General features: G+C 40.0%; 1 protein-coding gene across 1 annotated transcript in view; it reads right to left on the bottom strand.

The window, feature by feature from the left end:
• PIEZO2 (piezo type mechanosensitive ion channel component 2) overlaps positions 1-18,920 on the bottom strand; it is a 297,942-nt gene that overhangs the window by 7,622 nt on the left and 271,400 nt on the right. The window contains exons 37-50 of the mRNA XM_065667981.1: positions 18,361-18,528; positions 15,431-15,820; positions 13,805-14,063; positions 13,104-13,286; positions 12,428-12,680; positions 11,554-11,686; positions 10,946-11,093; positions 10,618-10,832; positions 8,532-8,690; positions 7,050-7,197; positions 4,393-4,581; positions 3,878-3,970; positions 2,610-2,782; positions 722-838 (exon numbers count right to left, since the gene is read on the bottom strand). Of these exons, the coding sequence (XP_065524053.1) occupies positions 722-838; positions 2,610-2,782; positions 3,878-3,970; positions 4,393-4,581; positions 7,050-7,197; positions 8,532-8,690; positions 10,618-10,832; positions 10,946-11,093; positions 11,554-11,686; positions 12,428-12,680; positions 13,104-13,286; positions 13,805-14,063; positions 15,431-15,820; positions 18,361-18,528 (2,628 nt within the window). The remainder of the gene's footprint in view (positions 1-721; positions 839-2,609; positions 2,783-3,877; positions 3,971-4,392; positions 4,582-7,049; positions 7,198-8,531; positions 8,691-10,617; positions 10,833-10,945; positions 11,094-11,553; positions 11,687-12,427; positions 12,681-13,103; positions 13,287-13,804; positions 14,064-15,430; positions 15,821-18,360; positions 18,529-18,920) is intronic.

Below are 18,920 nucleotides of genomic sequence, written 5' to 3'. Positions count from 1 at the left end.
CAGGTACCCTTGAGGGATGATGTTGGCTTAGCAGTATTTAGAGACTACTGCTGTAAAGTCATCCCCAGTGAGCAGGCGGAAAAGGAAGAGCCAGACTCCTTTCAAATCTGAAGGGAGGCACCACTGCTGTTAATGCTATAAAGCTACATCGATAGACTGATGTTTGATATTCGTATGAAGAGCATGCTCTTTCTGCCTTGCGAATTTCCATTACAGGAAAAGATCTGATGTCAGAAATGACTGCAGATGTTACCCTTTGACTGCAGTGATTTAACACTTCCTTGCCAATATAATACTGTTTAAGAATAACAATGAGAAAGACAGTCTGGATGGTTATTTAGAACAAAGATATCATCAATACAACATCCTCAGATCAAGTTGAACTACAGTATCTCAAAAGAGAGCTTAGATGTGAATATACTGTACTGAAATTGTGCTTATGCAATAAAGAAACGTAACTAATAGCTTCACCATGCTGCTTGTTGATATTCCAAAGTTCATGGTCTTCTCAGCCTATATTTATCATAGGGAATAAGCTTTTACCTTGAATGTTACTATTATGTGTCTTCAGTGTTGTTGGCCTCTGTGAACACGGCTCCAAAGTTATTAGAGGGTGACAGATGGGCAGACAAATGATATAGTTGCAGAAGCCTGACCTCCTTCGGAAATCAGGTTTAATAAGGGAAGGCTTGCACATGAACAGCCAAAGAAAATAACTTACACCTTTTCCAGTTGCTGTCCAGACATCATTGTAGCAATATCTCTTCTGGTGTTCTCTGGTAGGACAAAGGTAAGTTTATCTGATGCTATTTCAGCTTTGGCACCAAGGGTGAGATTTCTGTTGTAAGTAAAAGGGAAGACACATTGTTAACCTACAATGAGAACATAACCTAAACACTTGCTGGCTGAATGCTAGAGGTAGTTGTCCAGCTAGTCTAACAGTACTGACCCTGTCTATTCCAGTCTGCTAAAGGAAGCATCATACTATCTGTACCTGAGATGGTGCGTTTTCCCACAGAGGCTACATAGCATCCTCAAAGGTGTATTTTTCTAACTGAAAATGATTTATATGCTTTTGTTTATATTACATGAAAATGATGACAGATCAATAGAATTTTGTTCAATATGTCAGTCAAAACAGAATGGGAAAGGGAGCATGTGTGCTTTGACTTTAGGCAACAGGACCGTGTGTTACCACACATTCTGTGCTAGAGTAGCTAAGGATGCTCTAGTAAGCTACAGCTTCCCACAACCCCACCTCAGCCTTGTGCCATACCCTGCTGTTGGGATGCAGCAGTTCAGTGAGGGATGAAGCTCTGGCTGCAGAGCCCTGGCAGATGATGTGTGAAGGTGGTGCATGAGTGACAAGAAAGGCTCATCTCAGAGCTACTTGTTGTCTCCTGGCCTAGACGAAAGACAGAAGTTGCTCTTTATGGACAAAAAGTGGAAGGTCACTGTGGTAAGTCTTTACCACTTTCAGTCATTTATGGTCATAATATAATCCACAGGATATAATTTGAGGGTGAAAAAGGTCTTTTTCAACTAGTGTATGAATGTTTGTAGTTATGCAAGCATATGGGCAAACTGAGTAGCGGTATTAAAAATTAATATAAGGTTCAGAAATGACGGAGTGATGTAATAAACTAGCTAGTACTGCAGGCTTCCAGGAAAATAAAGAGGGTCAAATAAAGTTGAATTAAGGGTACAGAATCCTTAGAAACCTATTTTTGACTGTGGAAAGACTGATCCAACATGTTCAGAGCTCCCACAGAGATTCAGCTGCCTTCCTTCTTGTGCACAGACTTGCTGAGGATTGCTTTAACAATCCAGCATCTGCTTCTAACAAAACAGGTAGATACTGTGGCTGCGAAGGTATTTAATTTCCATGGAGTAATGACTTAACTCTGATTTAATCCAGGATCCTATCCGACAGACATGAGCAACAAACTACCTCGGTGACTGGGCATCCTCTAGCCTGCATGCAACTATCTTATGTTCTAGGCTCTTTCAAAAACTTCATTATAAAGTAATAGTTCTCCAAGGCCAAAGGAACCACAAGTAAACAGGCAAAGGTCTCAACAACATGGATCTGTGCCATTGTTATGCTATTTGCATATATGTGTATTTTAAAAAAATAGCTTGTGTGAGTTCCAGACTCCTTTAGTAAGAGCACCAAGCACTTTTGTTTGTATTTCCTTACAGGTTTTCTGCCTTAACTAGGTCTAAGTATTCAGTTCCTATAAATGCTAGCAAGGTTGCTGTTTGGGGCAGTTTATTTAACATCTCTATCTGAAACTGGCTAGAATATTCTTACTTTTCCTTCCTTCCCCTGAAGTCCCATTGAAAACTCCACCCTGCCTTTTTAAATAATGTACTTGGACATTGCTTTGCTTCTCTTATTATTTTTTGAGAACTGCAGGCAAGAATTTTTTCCTGGGGAGCAAAGGTCACTTCTCTGTGTTTCTCTCCCTCCCACTTTCAGGTTTTTTTTTGCTCTACTGTACAACAGAATTTACTGAAAAACAAGTAAAAAGTGCAGCGTGGAACTGTTCTTCTGAGCAAATGCTTGGCAAGTAATCTATCAACCTCATAACAGACATGCTTATTACCTTTGAATGCTCCATGAAAGAACTACAGTGAACTCAGCTGAAAAATCCAGCAGTCCCTGTATCATTTTCTCTCTACTGGGAGGGCTGATGGTCCATAAAGAGTTTGAATTTCCCTCCAAATCTGCAAGAGTTATATCTTCTTTTCCATAGCCCTCTAGAAACTGCAAAGCAGCCTGTAGGTGCACAAGAGGAAAAGAAAATTTAAGTGGAGTGATATTCAAAAGACACAGACACACATCTCCCAGCCAGGCAGAACTGTAGCTGATTAATTGTAAATGCAGTGGTTTGCACTGATTATTTTCCTCAGGTACCACCTGGGGCTTTAGATGGGAAGGGGATAAAAAAGAAGTATAGCCAAGCTAAGAAGGTGAAATAAAAATAGCCCTGTTCTTTGAAGAATGATGGCCACGCAGTCCAAAGGGAGTCTGAAAGTTCATCACGTAACCTCTGTACAGTCTATCTAAACTTAAAATTTTACTGTCTTTTGTTAAGCATCTTTCTGCATAGAAAGATAGCTGCAAAGGATAAGGTGACTTGAAACTAGCAACTTCAGAAGTGTATCAAGATTACACTATCGTTGCTATAATATGGGCTATTGTTAATTCTTGAATAGGCTAGAAGCAAGTACTTCTTTTAGAGTTATATCTGACCAAATCCCAGTTACTTTATTAATGCAACAGCTTCTACTAATTACTAGTCCTTTTCTTGTAGAAGCGTGATAACTTTGAGCATGTTGCACCACGAAATAGTGAGACTATGTTTAAATATTTCTGTCTTGAGATTCTGATGTCAAAACTTTCCATGTGATAGACAGTCTTTTGACTTCACCACATCTCCTCACTGGGAGGTGAAAATTGTGTGTGCTACAGGAAGGAGCACTGGGCTTAAAAGACCCAACACTCTTGTGTTGTCCCCACCGCATGTTTGTTTTGGCAATACACCAACAGCAACATGTCTCCTGAAGGTCTGTGTCATTTAAAGGAGAGGTTTTTATTCAATTGACAGAACAACTACTGTCTTCCATGACTTTTTGCAAAGATGTCTCAATTAACAGTAACTTGTCCCACCATAATCCAGCCCTGTCCTGACAAATGATCTGTCCGAACGTTTACTCATGCAAACCCTCTTTATGGAAACATCTTCCAGATGATGGCATCACTGCTGACCACTTAAAAATACATAAACAAAACTCACAAAAGGCCTCCATTTCCTCCAATTGGAAACATGCATGGATTTTTAAGTAATGAGGTATTGTACATTTCACTTACAGTGTTACCCCTATAGCTTCCCAGAAACGCATTGAAACCAGTCTGATTCAAATCCTTGAGCTGACTCTGTTGAGCACTCATTGTAAAAATAGGCTGGAAAACAAAAGAACATAGACTTATCACAATTACTTCACATTAGCTGCTACATACACAGTACAGCATCCTGTGCATCACAGTCCAAGACTATTATGGCACTCAATTCAACAGGACAAGGTTGTGATCTTATTCCACTGAGAAGCAAACTACCTCCAATTATCTTACATTTACCATGTGGACCTGTAGGCAGTTATTTGAGTGTACCCTATATAGGATAATTTATACAGACTCCCCTGCCAGTAGGTTCTAGTTTTAACTTGCAGATGAAGGTAATATTTTGCATCAGTGATAAGCATGTTTTAAATGCAAAAGGGATCATTTGTTGGAGCTCGAGTTCAAGTCACTGAAGAGAATGAGAAATAGCACAAGGAAATACAGAGCAAAAGCAGAGTTTGCTTTTAGTCTTTCTTCTTTTTTACCTGATAACCTCCTAGAGTTATTGTGATTGATACATCTAGAGGCTTGTTGGTGATGCCTGCAACAGATTTGATTAAAGACATGAAGAGCAGTGGGAACCAGACAATACAAATCAGCAAGACGATAATCATGCCACCCATTCCATACTTCACAACTTTCTTTTTCTTCTGGCCTCTTGGTTGGGGATATCTCTGCAAAAGCAAACAGCAACATGGTAATGTCTCTTCTATCAGAGGTACACTTGGTATGATTTGATGGGTAAATATACAATGACCTTAAGGCTTCTGATCTTCTGTGGTAATTTGTTAGCCATTGTCTAGCAGGTTATTTTGAGATTTTTAGCCAAACCTGCACAGATGCTGCATTTCTGGTGACAACAGTGAAAAGTGCCAAATGAACCCAGTCAAGGGGGTGTCTGGTTTGAAAAATACTGTAAACCTTTGTGGTTTTGGTTCTTCACAGCCCTAAAGAAGGGAAAAACTGAGTACGGTAATTGGAATATTTTGTCTGAATCAGAGCAAGCATGAACTCACAGGAACCAAACGTAAAATAACAGCAGCAGCAGTGACACAAGAATCGATTCAAAAAACTGACTGGGAATTGGGAGTGACCCAATTTCTTTATTTGTCATTCCAAGAAATTTTATCTCGCAGGTCCTTAAGGCAGAATTCCTCTCGTAGAGCTTGAAAAGCTGCAAACTCTATTTCAGGGAGGAAAAAACCAATTGTTTGCCAGCAACTGACATGCACGATCAGTCGGATTGTCTGATATTGCACTACCTCCATATCCACTTCACACCTCATACAGTATTTGTAAGAGTTGTTCACAGGCTTGATACAATCTGTCTCTAGGGAATCCCACACCAACTGCAATTAAATAATGTTTAAAGTTTTGTTGCTTTTCCTAAAGTCTTCACACTGCTGATGTAACATCCTTCTTTTTCTTAGCTTCTGAGACCAAAAGTGACATTGCTTTTATCCTCCTATTTTGAAAGCAGATCACATGGAATGTGTTCTGCCTTGTCCCTCCATCTGTTATTGGCATCACGATTGCATACTTTAAGAGCTTCACTACCCACAAAATCCTCCCTTACCATCACTGTAATTTATTTTGGTGCATTCTATTATGCATTCTATTATAAGATTTAACTCTACAGTGTTTTAGGAGCCTGTCTTTCACACCCTGCATACTGCATGTGCAAAATAAATATGCACTGTATTGCGCTGAACCTCAAAGACATGCCAGGAATCTGGCTTTCAGGAAATCGTTCTTGCTTTACAACATGAATCCATAACCCCCTAGGAGAATATTAAATTTGTAATACAATGCTATATTTAAAACAAATTAGTTACTTTTCAAAAGCAGTATATCAAGTCATAAGTCTTTCAATACCGAGTGCTGTTTTCATTAAAATATATCAAGATCAGCAGGGGTATATTATTTGTCTGTTTAAGATCAGTTCAGACACCTTTAATGATGTTACAGAACAGCTCAGAGGGCCTCTAGCAGTCAAAGCACTTAGGCATATCACTCAATGTGAGGACAGAGAATCAAAGTACCTTGAACAACACTCATAAAGTCAGGGGTAGTTATTTTGCTACATGGCAATAGCACACACAGGCTAGGTTAGACGTGGAAATCTTCCCATGTCAGATATATGCTATATATAATGCAGAATGATCTTTTTGCACTGTAAAAAAATGCAGTGAGATGGACAGTCAAAGTAGAACTGGATTATTATTTCTCTGACTTCTGAAGCCTCTGATGACATTGCACTCATGGCAAAAATGGAATTCATACAAAAAAAGCCTATATGCAAGATTTGTGTGCATAGCAGCTCTGAGTTAATCTAACTAACATACTTGGAAAATAACTACCATTAAGAGACAGGATTATAATAAAAGAAGAAATACGTCAGTAACACTTAAAAATTCAGCTGTTTCATTGCAGATGTACAATTTCTGGCTGGTTGGGTCACTCTCAAAAGAATGCCTAATTTCTTTTTCAAATTGGCAAAATAAGCAAGCATATGGTTGCAATCTCTATAGTGGTTATAAGGAATCCAGAATTTGCAAGTTTAATTTGAACTGAAGCTTACATGATTTAGAGAGACTGAAATTTCAGTCAGACAAACGGTGGGTTTATCTGGCCTGCAGTTCAGTTCTGGGCTCTCCCGAGATAAAGAAGCCAGCTGAGTTCCCTCTGTGATTATATGAACCAGTTGTCCCTGGGACCTACACTGTGGAGGCACAAGCTCTTAATTCTACTCACCTTTCTCTTCAACTAGTTTCCCTGCTACTGAAGGTTACTCAGTTGTTGTGGTCAAAGTGAGCCTGTGTGAACACCAGGACTTTGAACCCTGGTCTTGAAAGTCAGGCATGCAATTAAGCTAGCAGGCGTGTGCTTGTGTAGTTCATGTTAATGCTGGAAAAATCAGCTATGCACAAAAGAGAAGCCATTTGAAATTTCACTTGTGGCGACTGCCAGCTAACATAAAGTACCCAATAGCCTGAATATTTCTGAACATAAGCGCCAGGTGTGTATTCTAACAAACTGCCTTTGTGGTGGATTTCCCAATTGTTTAGGGACTCATGATTATTTCTCTTCATTTCTGCATGGGGGAGAGAAGGCCTGGATCACTCATATGGGGCTTCCTTACTTTTTCTGACTCTCGCCAACACTTCAGGATGAATATATGAGCATAGATGTCTTCAACACAGATCCAGCTGGAAAGACTGAGCGTCGTATCAGTCCAAACCCAGTCCATTACTGCTCTCAGCTCAGTCAAAAATGGAACCAGGCGGAACCTAAAGAATGAGCAGATAACTCATCAGAAATGGGGGGAATCACATTAAACAAGCACAGTGTGTACATGACAAGAGGGAGAATTAAGCCAATGTTAAAGGACAGTTTAATGGAAGATTTGCAGACACAAATACAGTCATATCCTGAGATTGCACAGCTAGTACTGGGGGTGCCTTTTTGCCACAGTTCATGTTCCTCTGTATCTCTTTGTCAGGCCATAAACATGCTTTTGCATCATTAGGCCCAGTAATTGTGATTGAGCCACTGATGGAATAGCACAAGAGAGACTTTCTTGTATCCCCAAATTCCTCTGACCAGGAAGTAGAGTAGACGAACATCCTTTCCACAGGATGGTGGGAATTTGTTTTATACTTCCCTACACCAAGTGGTGCTTGGCTTTTCTGCAGTAGGTGGGCAGTCATTAGCTGCATGTGGAATAGGGCTTTATGACTCCTGAATAAGCAGCAGCATAAGGTGGGCTAACAGGAAACCAACATGCATAGAGTAGCTCTTCAAAGTCCATCATTCCCTTTACCGGGGCCAGGTCACAAAGTCTATTTATTTCATATGAAGAAAGCTTTCCTCTGTAGCTTTTCCTACTGGAATGCAACAGGCACATACTGCAAATACTGAGGAAAGGCTAAAATTATTCCAACTTTTCTGTGAAATATGTATATGCTTTGAACTGGCTTAATGACGACATCATAGCGTAAGTGGAGGGTGGGATATGCCTCCTTAAAATCACCTTTTCCTCTGAGGTGACGCTGTGCTTATTACTTGCACTAACTCTCCTAACTCCTGAAGTTTCATCTGTCCATCGCTTCTCAATAGATGATACACTAAGGAAACATTTTTTGACGTATATCTTTCATTTCTCATGTGTATTTTCTTTCACTTTATCCCTCTCACCTGCTGAGGTATAGACTGTAGACCTGCTCCAAAGATCTCTTTGGGATTTGATCCCTTGCTAGTTTTTAGGACTGCAAAGCAAACAACATTACCTGCTTACAAGAACAATATGTACCCCCCATCTCTGTTCACAGAGTGATTTCTTAGAAGTGTTAAAAATGTCTCTTTCATAGGGGCCTGAATGGCCAACTGGTATGTCAGGCTTCCGGATTCAGAGTGGGAGACTGATTTTTCTGAAATTTGCATTCCTGAAATTGATTTTTTTGTGTGTGGGGGCTACAGAGGACACAGGGCATATACAGAGTGTGCTGTGCAAAATCTACTGTCTCATTTCCAGCAGCCTGTGAAGAGAAGTCATGAATAACCACAGCATCTCATAACAGATCCTTATTTCACAAAAGAAAGAGGGCAATAGGTTTAGACTTACCCTTGAAATAAGAACAGGTTTACATAGTTATAACTTTTTGTGAGGAAGTTGCCAAGAACACGAGTTGGATATCCGCAGCGTATCTGATATGCTGATAAGCCAAAATAAACACATTTCACAAAATACCAGAGCTGGGCAACTGTGTTCTGGCTAAATTTCCTGTAATGGAAAAGATAGATAAAGGAAAATTATGAGTTTTGTATCTGTGTATGACCAAATTAGCTTGAAATGTTTGGTGCTCCTGGCAGTTCCCCTTTCCTAAGATCCTGTGAGAAGCCCTTTGTTTCTGACCCTGCTGTGCAGGGTTAAAACAGTATTTGAAAGACACTGGATGAGAAGGTCTATAAACAGCATCTGTTGTCACCTCAGGGTTACAGGGGAGGGACTGGGAATAGGCTTCCTGAACAGTGCGGGCTCTGGGGCAGTGCCCTCTCCCTCTGGATGCTAGAGATGTCTTGCTGTCCAACCCAGGCCAGTCTGCCCTCAGCTCCCATGACAGTGCATCCTGCTGTGAGCCCTGGGTAGATACTGCTTCTCTTGGCTTTTCAGGGGGCTGACATCTGGACTGAATCTGGGCGGCTTTAATTGGTACTTGTGTTCTCAGGGGCACCTCCAAGGTCATGAACTCATACAGGAATTTAAGTTGCTGTGATTTCTGAAGATCATCTTTTTCACCCTCTTCTGCTTGAATCAGGTCTAATGGCACCAAATTGTTAGGGATCTGCCCAGTTGAGTTTTGAGCATCTCTGAAGATGGAGATCCTACACTCTATCTGGGCAGCCTGCTCCACTGTTTGACTACCGTCATTGTGAAAAGATTTTTCATCATATCTAACTGGAATTTCCCCCTTTTTTTTCCCACTGTGTGGCCTCTTGTCCTATCTGAAAAGAGCTCAGCTCCTTCTCAGTGCTCTCTTAATAGGTAGCTGAAGACAGATCTTCACTTTCTCTTTTCCAAACTTAACTAACCCTCTTCCCTCAACCTCTCCTAACATATCTAAGAATCAGCCTGACTCAGAGGATACAGGTGGTTTCAGATGCAGATTTGAGATTAAAAATTTGAAATAAATTGTATAAAAGCACAGAAAATATAAAAACAATTTTATTGTCTTTCGAGTGACCAAATCAAGCCAAAAGTTTCCCATCAATGCATAGTACATAGGAGATCCACTTGAAAAATGCATTTTTGTTTTTCAAGTTGGGGCAAAATAACTACTGCACTGAGGAAAAAGAAAACATTTGTTTTGAGAGGAAGTGAAACCTTTCAGTCTTTCTTTACACCACACACCTATTTTGGGTTTTTTTCCCAGTAAAATAACTTGACTGTTAATGAAGAGTAATGTGCCCAGGTGACACGCTCATTTCAATGGAGTGATGTAAATACTTCAAGGCCATTTAAAATTGTAAATAAGAGGGGAGTTGGCACTAAAGAGGGAACCTTAACACCTCTGCAATGCAGACTGAGGTGACAACTGCCCTGAGCCATGCAATGAGAAATGTCAGATTTGAGGGTGAACCGGATCAGGCATGTGATACAAGACTTATGCAGCAGGTGGCCACCTCCACTTCACCTCTAGAGCCACGTGGCAGGAGCAGGGGAGGAGAACTTTTGCTCTTCAGAAGAGGCATTGGTTTTAGACATTCCTCAGTGTAAGGAGATTTAAATCCGCAGTTCACACATTCCAGGAAAGTGGTAAATTATAAATTGCCCTGAGAGAGACATTTTCTACTCACTTGTCTAAGCCAGCATGCAGCAGTCTTGGGAATGGAGAACAGAATCAGAAGCCAATATTGGCTCAGCTGAGTACTCTAATCACTCAGTTACAGGCAAGTTCTCTTTCACCTGCTTGCATTTTGGCCTAAATTGAGAATATTTCTGTACATTATATAATTAATACTTCCTTAAACTTACGTTGGCCACAGTTACTGCTGTGGACAGACACTCCCAACATTTTGCTTAGGAATGAGACCAAGAAAAATTCTGTTTGTGATTCCAAAGCTTAGCTATAACCATCCCAGATTTAAATACAAACAACCTGGTAGAACATCAGTATTCAACCTGTATTGTCTGATTATAAGGGTTATACCTTTCTGTCACTCCAGGCAAGATAAAGAACATCCAGAAATGTATTCCGAAAACAAGGATGACCTGGAAGATGACCTTCCCCATGACAGTCTTTTTGAGGTACAGTGCTCGATCTACCACCATTGTACCAAACTGAATAAGCACCATCACCAAAAATGCCTCTGGGACCTGGTCCTCTGATAATGAAGAGGTGATATCTGCTGCAGCAGAGTGTTTCTAAAAAAGAAAATATAAGAGTGGTCGAGGAAGGAGGACACTCATATGATACTTGGCATCTACAGCATGTAAATCCAACCGAGGATTTACAGATAGAAGCCTTTGTGACATACCCCAAAAGCCCAAAATCCAAACACAATGATAATGAAGTCCACTGTATCTGCGAGGAACATCAGCACATACACATCAGTCACTGCACTGTAGTCTGGATGAATAAGATTGTAGAAAAACTGTCTGATGGGCACATACACCTGGAGAGTCCTAAAACAACATAGACCGAAAAGTGATTTAACAACACTTTAACTTGCACTGAAGAAAAGAATGGCTGGGTGTGATATGATTAATGTTTCTAAAGATAACTAAGATCTACCCTGATAGCTTTCACAGGGCTTTGTAGACACCAGTCCCTTGTTCTGATTGCTTCTAAACCAATCTGTATTAGCATTTGTTCAGTAGAAATATGCATAGCCTACCAAGTTTACACAGGATATTTAGCTTTTTTATCAGGCAGATGCCATTTGAACAACTGCTGATTTGTCTGATGTTCAGCTGGTGGGACTTAGAGTAAAAGCATCTGCATACAGTGAACTGTATATGTGCCCATTCAATCCCTTGAATTAACAGAAGTAGTATAGTAACCTGCTCTCTTCAAAATTCTGATTTACTCCTTTACTGTTTGGACCCTTTTCCCCAGACCCACACAACTCTTCACATTGCTCACTTTTTAATTGTAAAGGCCTTGGCTTTGATCATCTGTTCTCTCAACTTTTCCATAAGAAGCTCTTTTCTAGATTTTTGCTTGATGCTTAACACACTGCTTCCTTTCTGGCTGCTGTTTCGTGTACTGGTACTTCCTGAAAAAACAGGGAGGAAAAGAGAAGCTAATTCAAAATCAAAGTTTAAATACAAAACCTCAAAAGTAATAAATCTTTAGACTTCCATCCTATATATGGGTCTCATATTTGAAAGAAGCTTTAAAATGAATTCTTACTCTTCTTTTCCAACATGGCAAAATCTTGAAAGCACCCAGTAAAGGTTTAATCACTGGCAGATCAAAACTTGATCAGTAACTATAAGAAGAGAAGACTAGTGACAAAGGCAAGTACTTGAGTGATCTGACTCAGTCATTTCAATTAGTAATATATACATTCAGGCTAGAGTAAGCCCGTCCATTTTACAAGATGGGATAGGTAATCTGTTTCGATATTCCTAATCAAAACTTTTTCTTACTTCAAGTCTGATCAAATGTAGATATGAAAAATACATATGCTTTGCATTTCCTGTAGCTGGAGATTATGCTGAACCAGAAATTCTGGATCTGGACCACACTGAGCATTCCTTTCTCAGCTTTTGGATAATGTAATTTTCAAAACATACTGAATCACAAAGTATGGCTCTCCATTTGAACTCTAAGAAGGCTTGGAGTATGTTCAAACATGAGGATACTTTGGTTCACATCCTGTTTCCTCACTGAGGAGAAGCATCATTCAATAGCCTCTGGGATCTCCAAAGCAACTGGCACAAGGTTTCAGCAGGATGATCCTATGGGAAATCAGTATTTGCTTTTCAAATCCTAGAAATGCCATGACTTTTACCTCTCTTAGATCTGTGTGAGGAGAAGCTGGACCTGTGCGAAAGCTGTGATATACTGCTAGAGCTCTTCCTCCTGATGGCAGTTTGCTGCTCAGGGAAGTGGACATGGATGGACTCCACTGATGCTGCAAGATTGACAGATTTCAAAGAGGCAGAAGAGTCTCTCCTGCCTCCTGTCAGGGAAAGCTCATCATCAGTATCCTCTTTATTACTGGAGCTGTCCCCTTTCTCATCTTCATCCCATAATCCATGGCACTAGTGGAAAAAAAAAAGAGAGCATTGCAACCTTGTATTTCTGTCATGGTATTTATCACAGGCATTGCTAAGCTCAGTCATGTGTTCACAAGGATGAAGGAACATTCATATATATCACAGGATCATAGAATCACTTAGGTTGGAAAACACCTTTAAGATCAACAAGTCCAACTGTAAACATAACATTGCCAAGCCAACCACTAAACCATGTCTCTAAGTGCCACATCTACACCTCTTTTAAATATCTCCAGGGATGGTGACTCAATCACTTTCATGGGTAGTTTGTTCCAATGCTTGATAACCCTTTCAGTGAAGAATTTTTCCCTAATAACCACATAAGTGACTGTCCTGTATCACGAGTGACTAAAAAAGTTAAAACTAAAAATTAAATATAAAATAAGAAACTACCAGAACTCAGATTACCTTTAAAATGGATCTGTGGAAGAATAAAGCAAGGAGCTGAACAAGATCATAGTGCACATAACCCTCTTTTTTCTCAATGCCAATAATATTGGGAGGATGGTAAGGTTTATCTTTTGTGTAATCCACATGTTTATTCCAAGGAAAGAAGCCAAACTGGAAGAAGTACTTGATGACAATGGCCACCTGTTCAGAAACACAACACACTTGGGGTGTTTTATAATCATGGCAGGTATGAAAGCCTTGTGACATTGAAAGGGAAGAAAAACGACTATTTTGGCAGTTTTATGAGAAGATAAACAAGGATATTCATTGCTACAGAGAAATAACAGTTCACATTTTGTCAGTAATAAAGTCAATCAACATTACCAACAGATGATTCTCAGAGGTACCTGAGCTGCCACAAGCACTGTATACTGTCTCTTGGTTACCAATTATATAGTAGACGTTTGCAAATGGTCTGTTCTTGTGATAACTGCTTTACATGCCAGGAAGGATATTATTCCTCATTGCAATGAATAAAACACAAACAAGACCATTTTATGCCACAGAAATTGCCAAGGACTTTAGCAAATATTTCTATTAATATGAATGAAGGACCAAAGACCCCTGATTCTAGAGATCAAAACCAGAAATGACACCATACAACGCTCACAACTCAAATTTTCTGTGTTAGACACAGGATTACAAAACCAACAGCATACCTCTGTGTAGACAATGGCTGTCATCCAGAAACGTTTGCTTGGCCGAGGAACAGACAGCATGGCCCAAAGGAATATAAGGATGGGAAGCACCAGGGTTATCATGGAGGCAGAGATCATGTGATTAAGGATGATCACAAAATAACACACCATTTCTGACCGGGCCACCAGCGTATTGTACAGGGCATAAATAAGAAGCAAGACTCGAGGCTGACCAACATAGAACTTCTCTGACTCCTCCAGCTCATCATCATGAAACATCCTGTTAGGAGTAGAGTACAGTAAATGAAATTAAAATTAATTTCACAAGAGCTGCTTTTTAAGTTGCTACTGATTTTCCTTTTGAAAAAAGTATAAAATTCTGCTCCTGAGTTCTACGAGAAAAAAAAAAGAAAAAAAGGAATTTGGTATTATAAGCAAATAGCCTGATTCAAAGCTCAGAAAACAAGAATTTCAGGCAAAATAACTGTTCTGTTTTTCACTTTACTCAAAGAGTCAGACTGACCCAAGATTTTCTACAAGAACCACTTTCCTTCAGCTGCCCAACCAGCATATCTCATGTAAATCACACCATGCTGGTGTGGCCCTGTCTGGATACATATCTGATTTATTACCATAGATGGGAATTTGCAGAAAATCCAGAGATCCATCAGGAGCTGTATACTATGAATACTCCTGTGACATAAGATTAGAACATAATAAATGCCCTTGAGCATTAGTGTCTACTATCTTCTCCCCTTTACCTAACTCATATAAATATAAAAGGCAGCAAGAAATGATTAAATGACTTTCAGATACATTCCACAATTCTCTTTGCTTAATCATAATGAGTGCCCTGGCCTGAGAAGAGATCTCACTGAGAAACAAAAATGACTTTGGAAAAACAGGATAAAAGACACTGCATCTACAAAGTCAGATCTACACAGCCTCTCTCTCCAGATGCAGTCCAGATGCAGGCAATTTCTGAAAGTTATTTCTATGGTTTCAGAATTTGTCCGGCGTTCAGGGAAGCTCTCCCCTAGCTGAGTCAGACCAGAAAGGAAAGGAAGGAAAGCAGAGGCACCATCCCCACCTCAGTGCTGGTTGTGCTACTGAGCACAGTGTCTGAGAAGCAAAGAGGGGATCATCCTATCCCTTATGAAAGTAGTTAGCAAGGTGGTGTCTCTACATGGCCCTCAGCTCCTAATGACTTAAACAAAAACTCTGCCAAAGGTCAGAGTTCCCCTTACAGTAATCCAAAATAATTAAAGAGAAACATTTTCCCAGATAGCCCTGGAGGAAACTTATTTGAAATCACAGCTGCCCAGAGCAGAGGAGCCCTCTCCACAAAGAAGATTTAGAAAAGCCCTTGACCCCAAGACAACTGAGCTCAGAAATCCAATGCTAATTGGAACAATGATGTGTGGTATCTGGGGAGAAAGAAGAGTCCTTCCAACCCGAATCTGAGTAATTTTAGAAACCTGTAATTAGAACAACTGCACACACAGGAAATGAGCTTCTTAAATCAAACTTAGTGCAAGGCCTGTATCAGAAACTGGAGGCTAGCTGGAGACAAAAAAAACCAACCCAAAGTAATGACAAGACTTCACAGGCTGGAACCAACAATTTTTCCCTGTCGAAGGTCCTTACTTGTTCAGAAGCAGCTCACTAGCCGTAAGCTCGTGTGTCAGTGGAGGGAGAATCGTATCAAGTTTGTCCGTCCGACTGTCGTCTGGGCTCACCATCATGAGGCTCTTACCAGCTGAGTCATCTGGGGAACCAAAGGGAAGGTGTTCAAAGCTGACAGCTTTGCTGTAGGAAGGTGGAGCTTCTGCATTGCTATCCATAGTGGAATACAAAGGCACATCGGTATCAGGAGTATATGCAGCTCCTTCTGAATCCAGGCTATAATCTTCCACCTCCTCTTCCTCTGGCCTTGATGCTGAATGAAGTCCTTCCTCTTCATGCTCCCCTTCTACCTCCTCAATGGTTTCTGTCGTCCCCTGACGAGAATAGAGCATGGTGACCTGTGTAGGTTCACTGTCAGAAATGGACAGAGAGAGAGCTGAGGTTTACAAGGCTTACCACCAAACAAAGTTTGTTAGTTTTACCTTTACGTAGACAGCTGAGCAACCCCATTGTGTTCCCAGGCCTTCAAAAGTCATATAATCTGGTAGAAAATATATTATCATGTTCTCCTTTTACACAGATGGACCATCTGGGTCCATCTGCCCTTTGAATGACAGCCCAGGGAACTCACGGTGATTCACTATCTTTTCACCAGCAAAGGGAAAAATAACATCACCATCAAGAGAAACTACACTAACTTTCTGAAAGTAGTTCAAACACTTTGTGGCCAGAATCAGGACTTGCTATTACATCTGTTTGAAGCATGCTCCATGGTGAATGATAGGCAGCGATAAGGTTCCCTGTAAACATGGTGCTTTTAACAGCCACTGTATGGGTGCTGTATGCAACTGGAACTGAATATACACATCAACTCTGATTCCAAAAAAAAAAGAAAAGAACAAGTAAATTGCTAACATGGACAAATACAATCCAGATTAAAAACTGTTCCAGTAACAGGCTATTTTGCTTACCTTTATATTGTCCTATGTTCTTCAATACATAGTTTTTTTACGTTACCTGCCTTTTCTTCTGTATGTACCTATTTTCTTTTTCAACTGCTCATATTCGCTCTGTTCAGTTCCCTACTCGTTCATTGTACTTTTTCTTGGCTTGGCATAGAAACATGGAATCACAGAATGTTTTGGGTTGGAAGGGACCTTAAGAATCATCCAGTTCCACCCCCCCTGCCATGGGCAGGGACACTTTCCACTAGACCAGGTTGGTAAAGGCCACATCCAAGCTTGCCCTGAACAGCCACAAAATCTCTGGGCAACTTGTTCCAGTGCCTCACCACCCTTACAGTAAAGGACTTTTTCCTTATATTTAATCTAAATCTCCCTCTTTAAATTTAAAACCATTACCTCTTGTCCTATCACTACAGGCCTTTACAAATAGTCCTCCAGATTTCTTGTAGGCTCCCTTTAGGTACTGGAAAATGCTCCAAGGTATCCACTGAGCCTTCTCTTCTCCAGGCTGAGCAAGCCCCACTCTCTCAGCCTGCCTTCACAGGAGAGGTGCCTTCCTCTGGACCTGCTTCAACAGGTCCCAGAGCTGAATGTATTCCATAATCACCGTCTTAATGCTCTGTGCTCTGCAACAGTCTCAGCTGATGTAAACTCATGCAGCTTGGTGACTCCAGACAGGAATCTGGATACCATAATTTTAAAAATATTTTCTTGGCTTTGCTTCCACCCTTTTCACCCCTCACAATCATTTTTGTATCTCTTCTCTCAAACAACACTCTTTTGCTTTTCAGTCTCAAATCCAGTCATTCTCCATAGGTTAGACAATAGCCATCAACTTAGTGGTTTTTGTTGGAAGCATGTCTTTCAACAGAGATGAAACTAGATTTCACGTAGCTCTTATGAAATGAATGGGGCCATGTTTGCATCTAAAGTACAACCTTTTAAAGAAATCTGGCACTGGTAAACCTGGCTGGCCCTCCCATCTCCTGCCAAAATTGAAAATTAAGTTCCATCTCTTTTTCTTTTACACTGCATCCAAACTTATTGTGGCTACATTAGATCACATTCTTACTAGAAGGCTTTTAATTAGAACATGTAACACTATTATTAGGATCTGTGTTTTGATGATCCATGGTAGCACGCATCCCGGTTAAACAGCAAAAGCTCTAAAATCCCTACATTTCAAAGCTGATCCACACCAAAAATCCGTAGAACACTTTAACCATTGAAAAAGAATGATATAATGTGCCATGAAATGTCATATTTATAATGTTTGTAATGGTAGTTGAAACACTGTTTCCAAATGTCATCTAAACCCCTGGATTTTTACCTGCTAAAAAATGAGTGAATAGCTCTGAACAGTTTTCTGTTCCACTGAATATTAATAGCATTCACTATCTTTTCATAGAGCTACTTTCCCTTTCTTAGTTCCAACACCTTACCGACTGCAAATCAATAGTAAATGATCAAAACATATTTAGTAATCTTTCCAATATGGGGAAAACAAAAAATTGAAAGAGCAGGGCCAGTGTTTGCCTTATCTTAGTTTCTAAAATTAGACACCTACGTCCATATTTAGGATAACTGATTAGCTGAAAAACTTCACTTCCAGCTTCCAATTTTAATATGAACAACCATCATCTTGGTAATTGCAAATCAGACTCTTTTTTTTAGCTGAATAAATACAGACTTTAGCCTGGTTTCAGACAGCCAATGTAATGTAATGAAACAACTTTGAAAAATACATGTATTAAGGATGAAAAATGAAACAATAAAGGAATAAGAAGTGAAATAGCAAATGAGTCTTAGATTATGACCCTGACTTTGAACCTCAGAATCGTGCCACAACACAGAAGGGAGTAAAGCTTTCATTAACCATGCAAACCACTCTGAACACCACATATCTGCAAATGCATATTTATGTACACTGCGGTAAGTATAATGGTAAGGGTAAATGAGTGAACAAAGCATGCATGAGTTAAGCACCTTGACACTATACTGCCACTGTCAGCTGATGAGGAGGACATATCCATGCTCTGCATTTTACGAAGCCTAGGTCGAGCGCGCTCACTTGTTTTAGGAATAGTGTCTGGTCCATCTAAATCATCAAGGGTTGACTGCCTTGAGAACAGCATGGTTGCTTCAGTGTAGCAGCTAGCAGCGCAAACAGTTATAAAGACAGTGTTAAATACAAAATGATATTACCATACACATGGTTCATTAAACAAATATGCTCGCCATGCAGCAAAACATTGACATGGATGAAAAAGGTTCAGAGAGAAGATAAGGATTTGTTTAGAGTCACCATATAAACATGCTTCTATGCACAGATTGCTTATGCTTATACTCATATAGGGGCTATAGAAGGCTAACAGCTACCTATTCACTCCTCAAAGAGATATGAAACCAACATGATGCTCTACATGCTTTCCAGGGCACCAACTTGTATATATGAGGACTTTATTTTCCCCTAAAATTTCCAAATTCCACAAAAATATTTTGTCCTCTGTACAAACTCAATTTTTTAAATGATATACTGTGCTGAA

Source organism: Lathamus discolor, chromosome 2 (genome assembly GCF_037157495.1).
Source record: "Lathamus discolor isolate bLatDis1 chromosome 2, bLatDis1.hap1, whole genome shotgun sequence".
NCBI lineage: Eukaryota > Metazoa > Chordata > Aves > Psittaciformes > Psittacidae > Lathamus > Lathamus discolor.
This window is presented reverse-complemented; position numbering and strand designations above follow the sequence as displayed.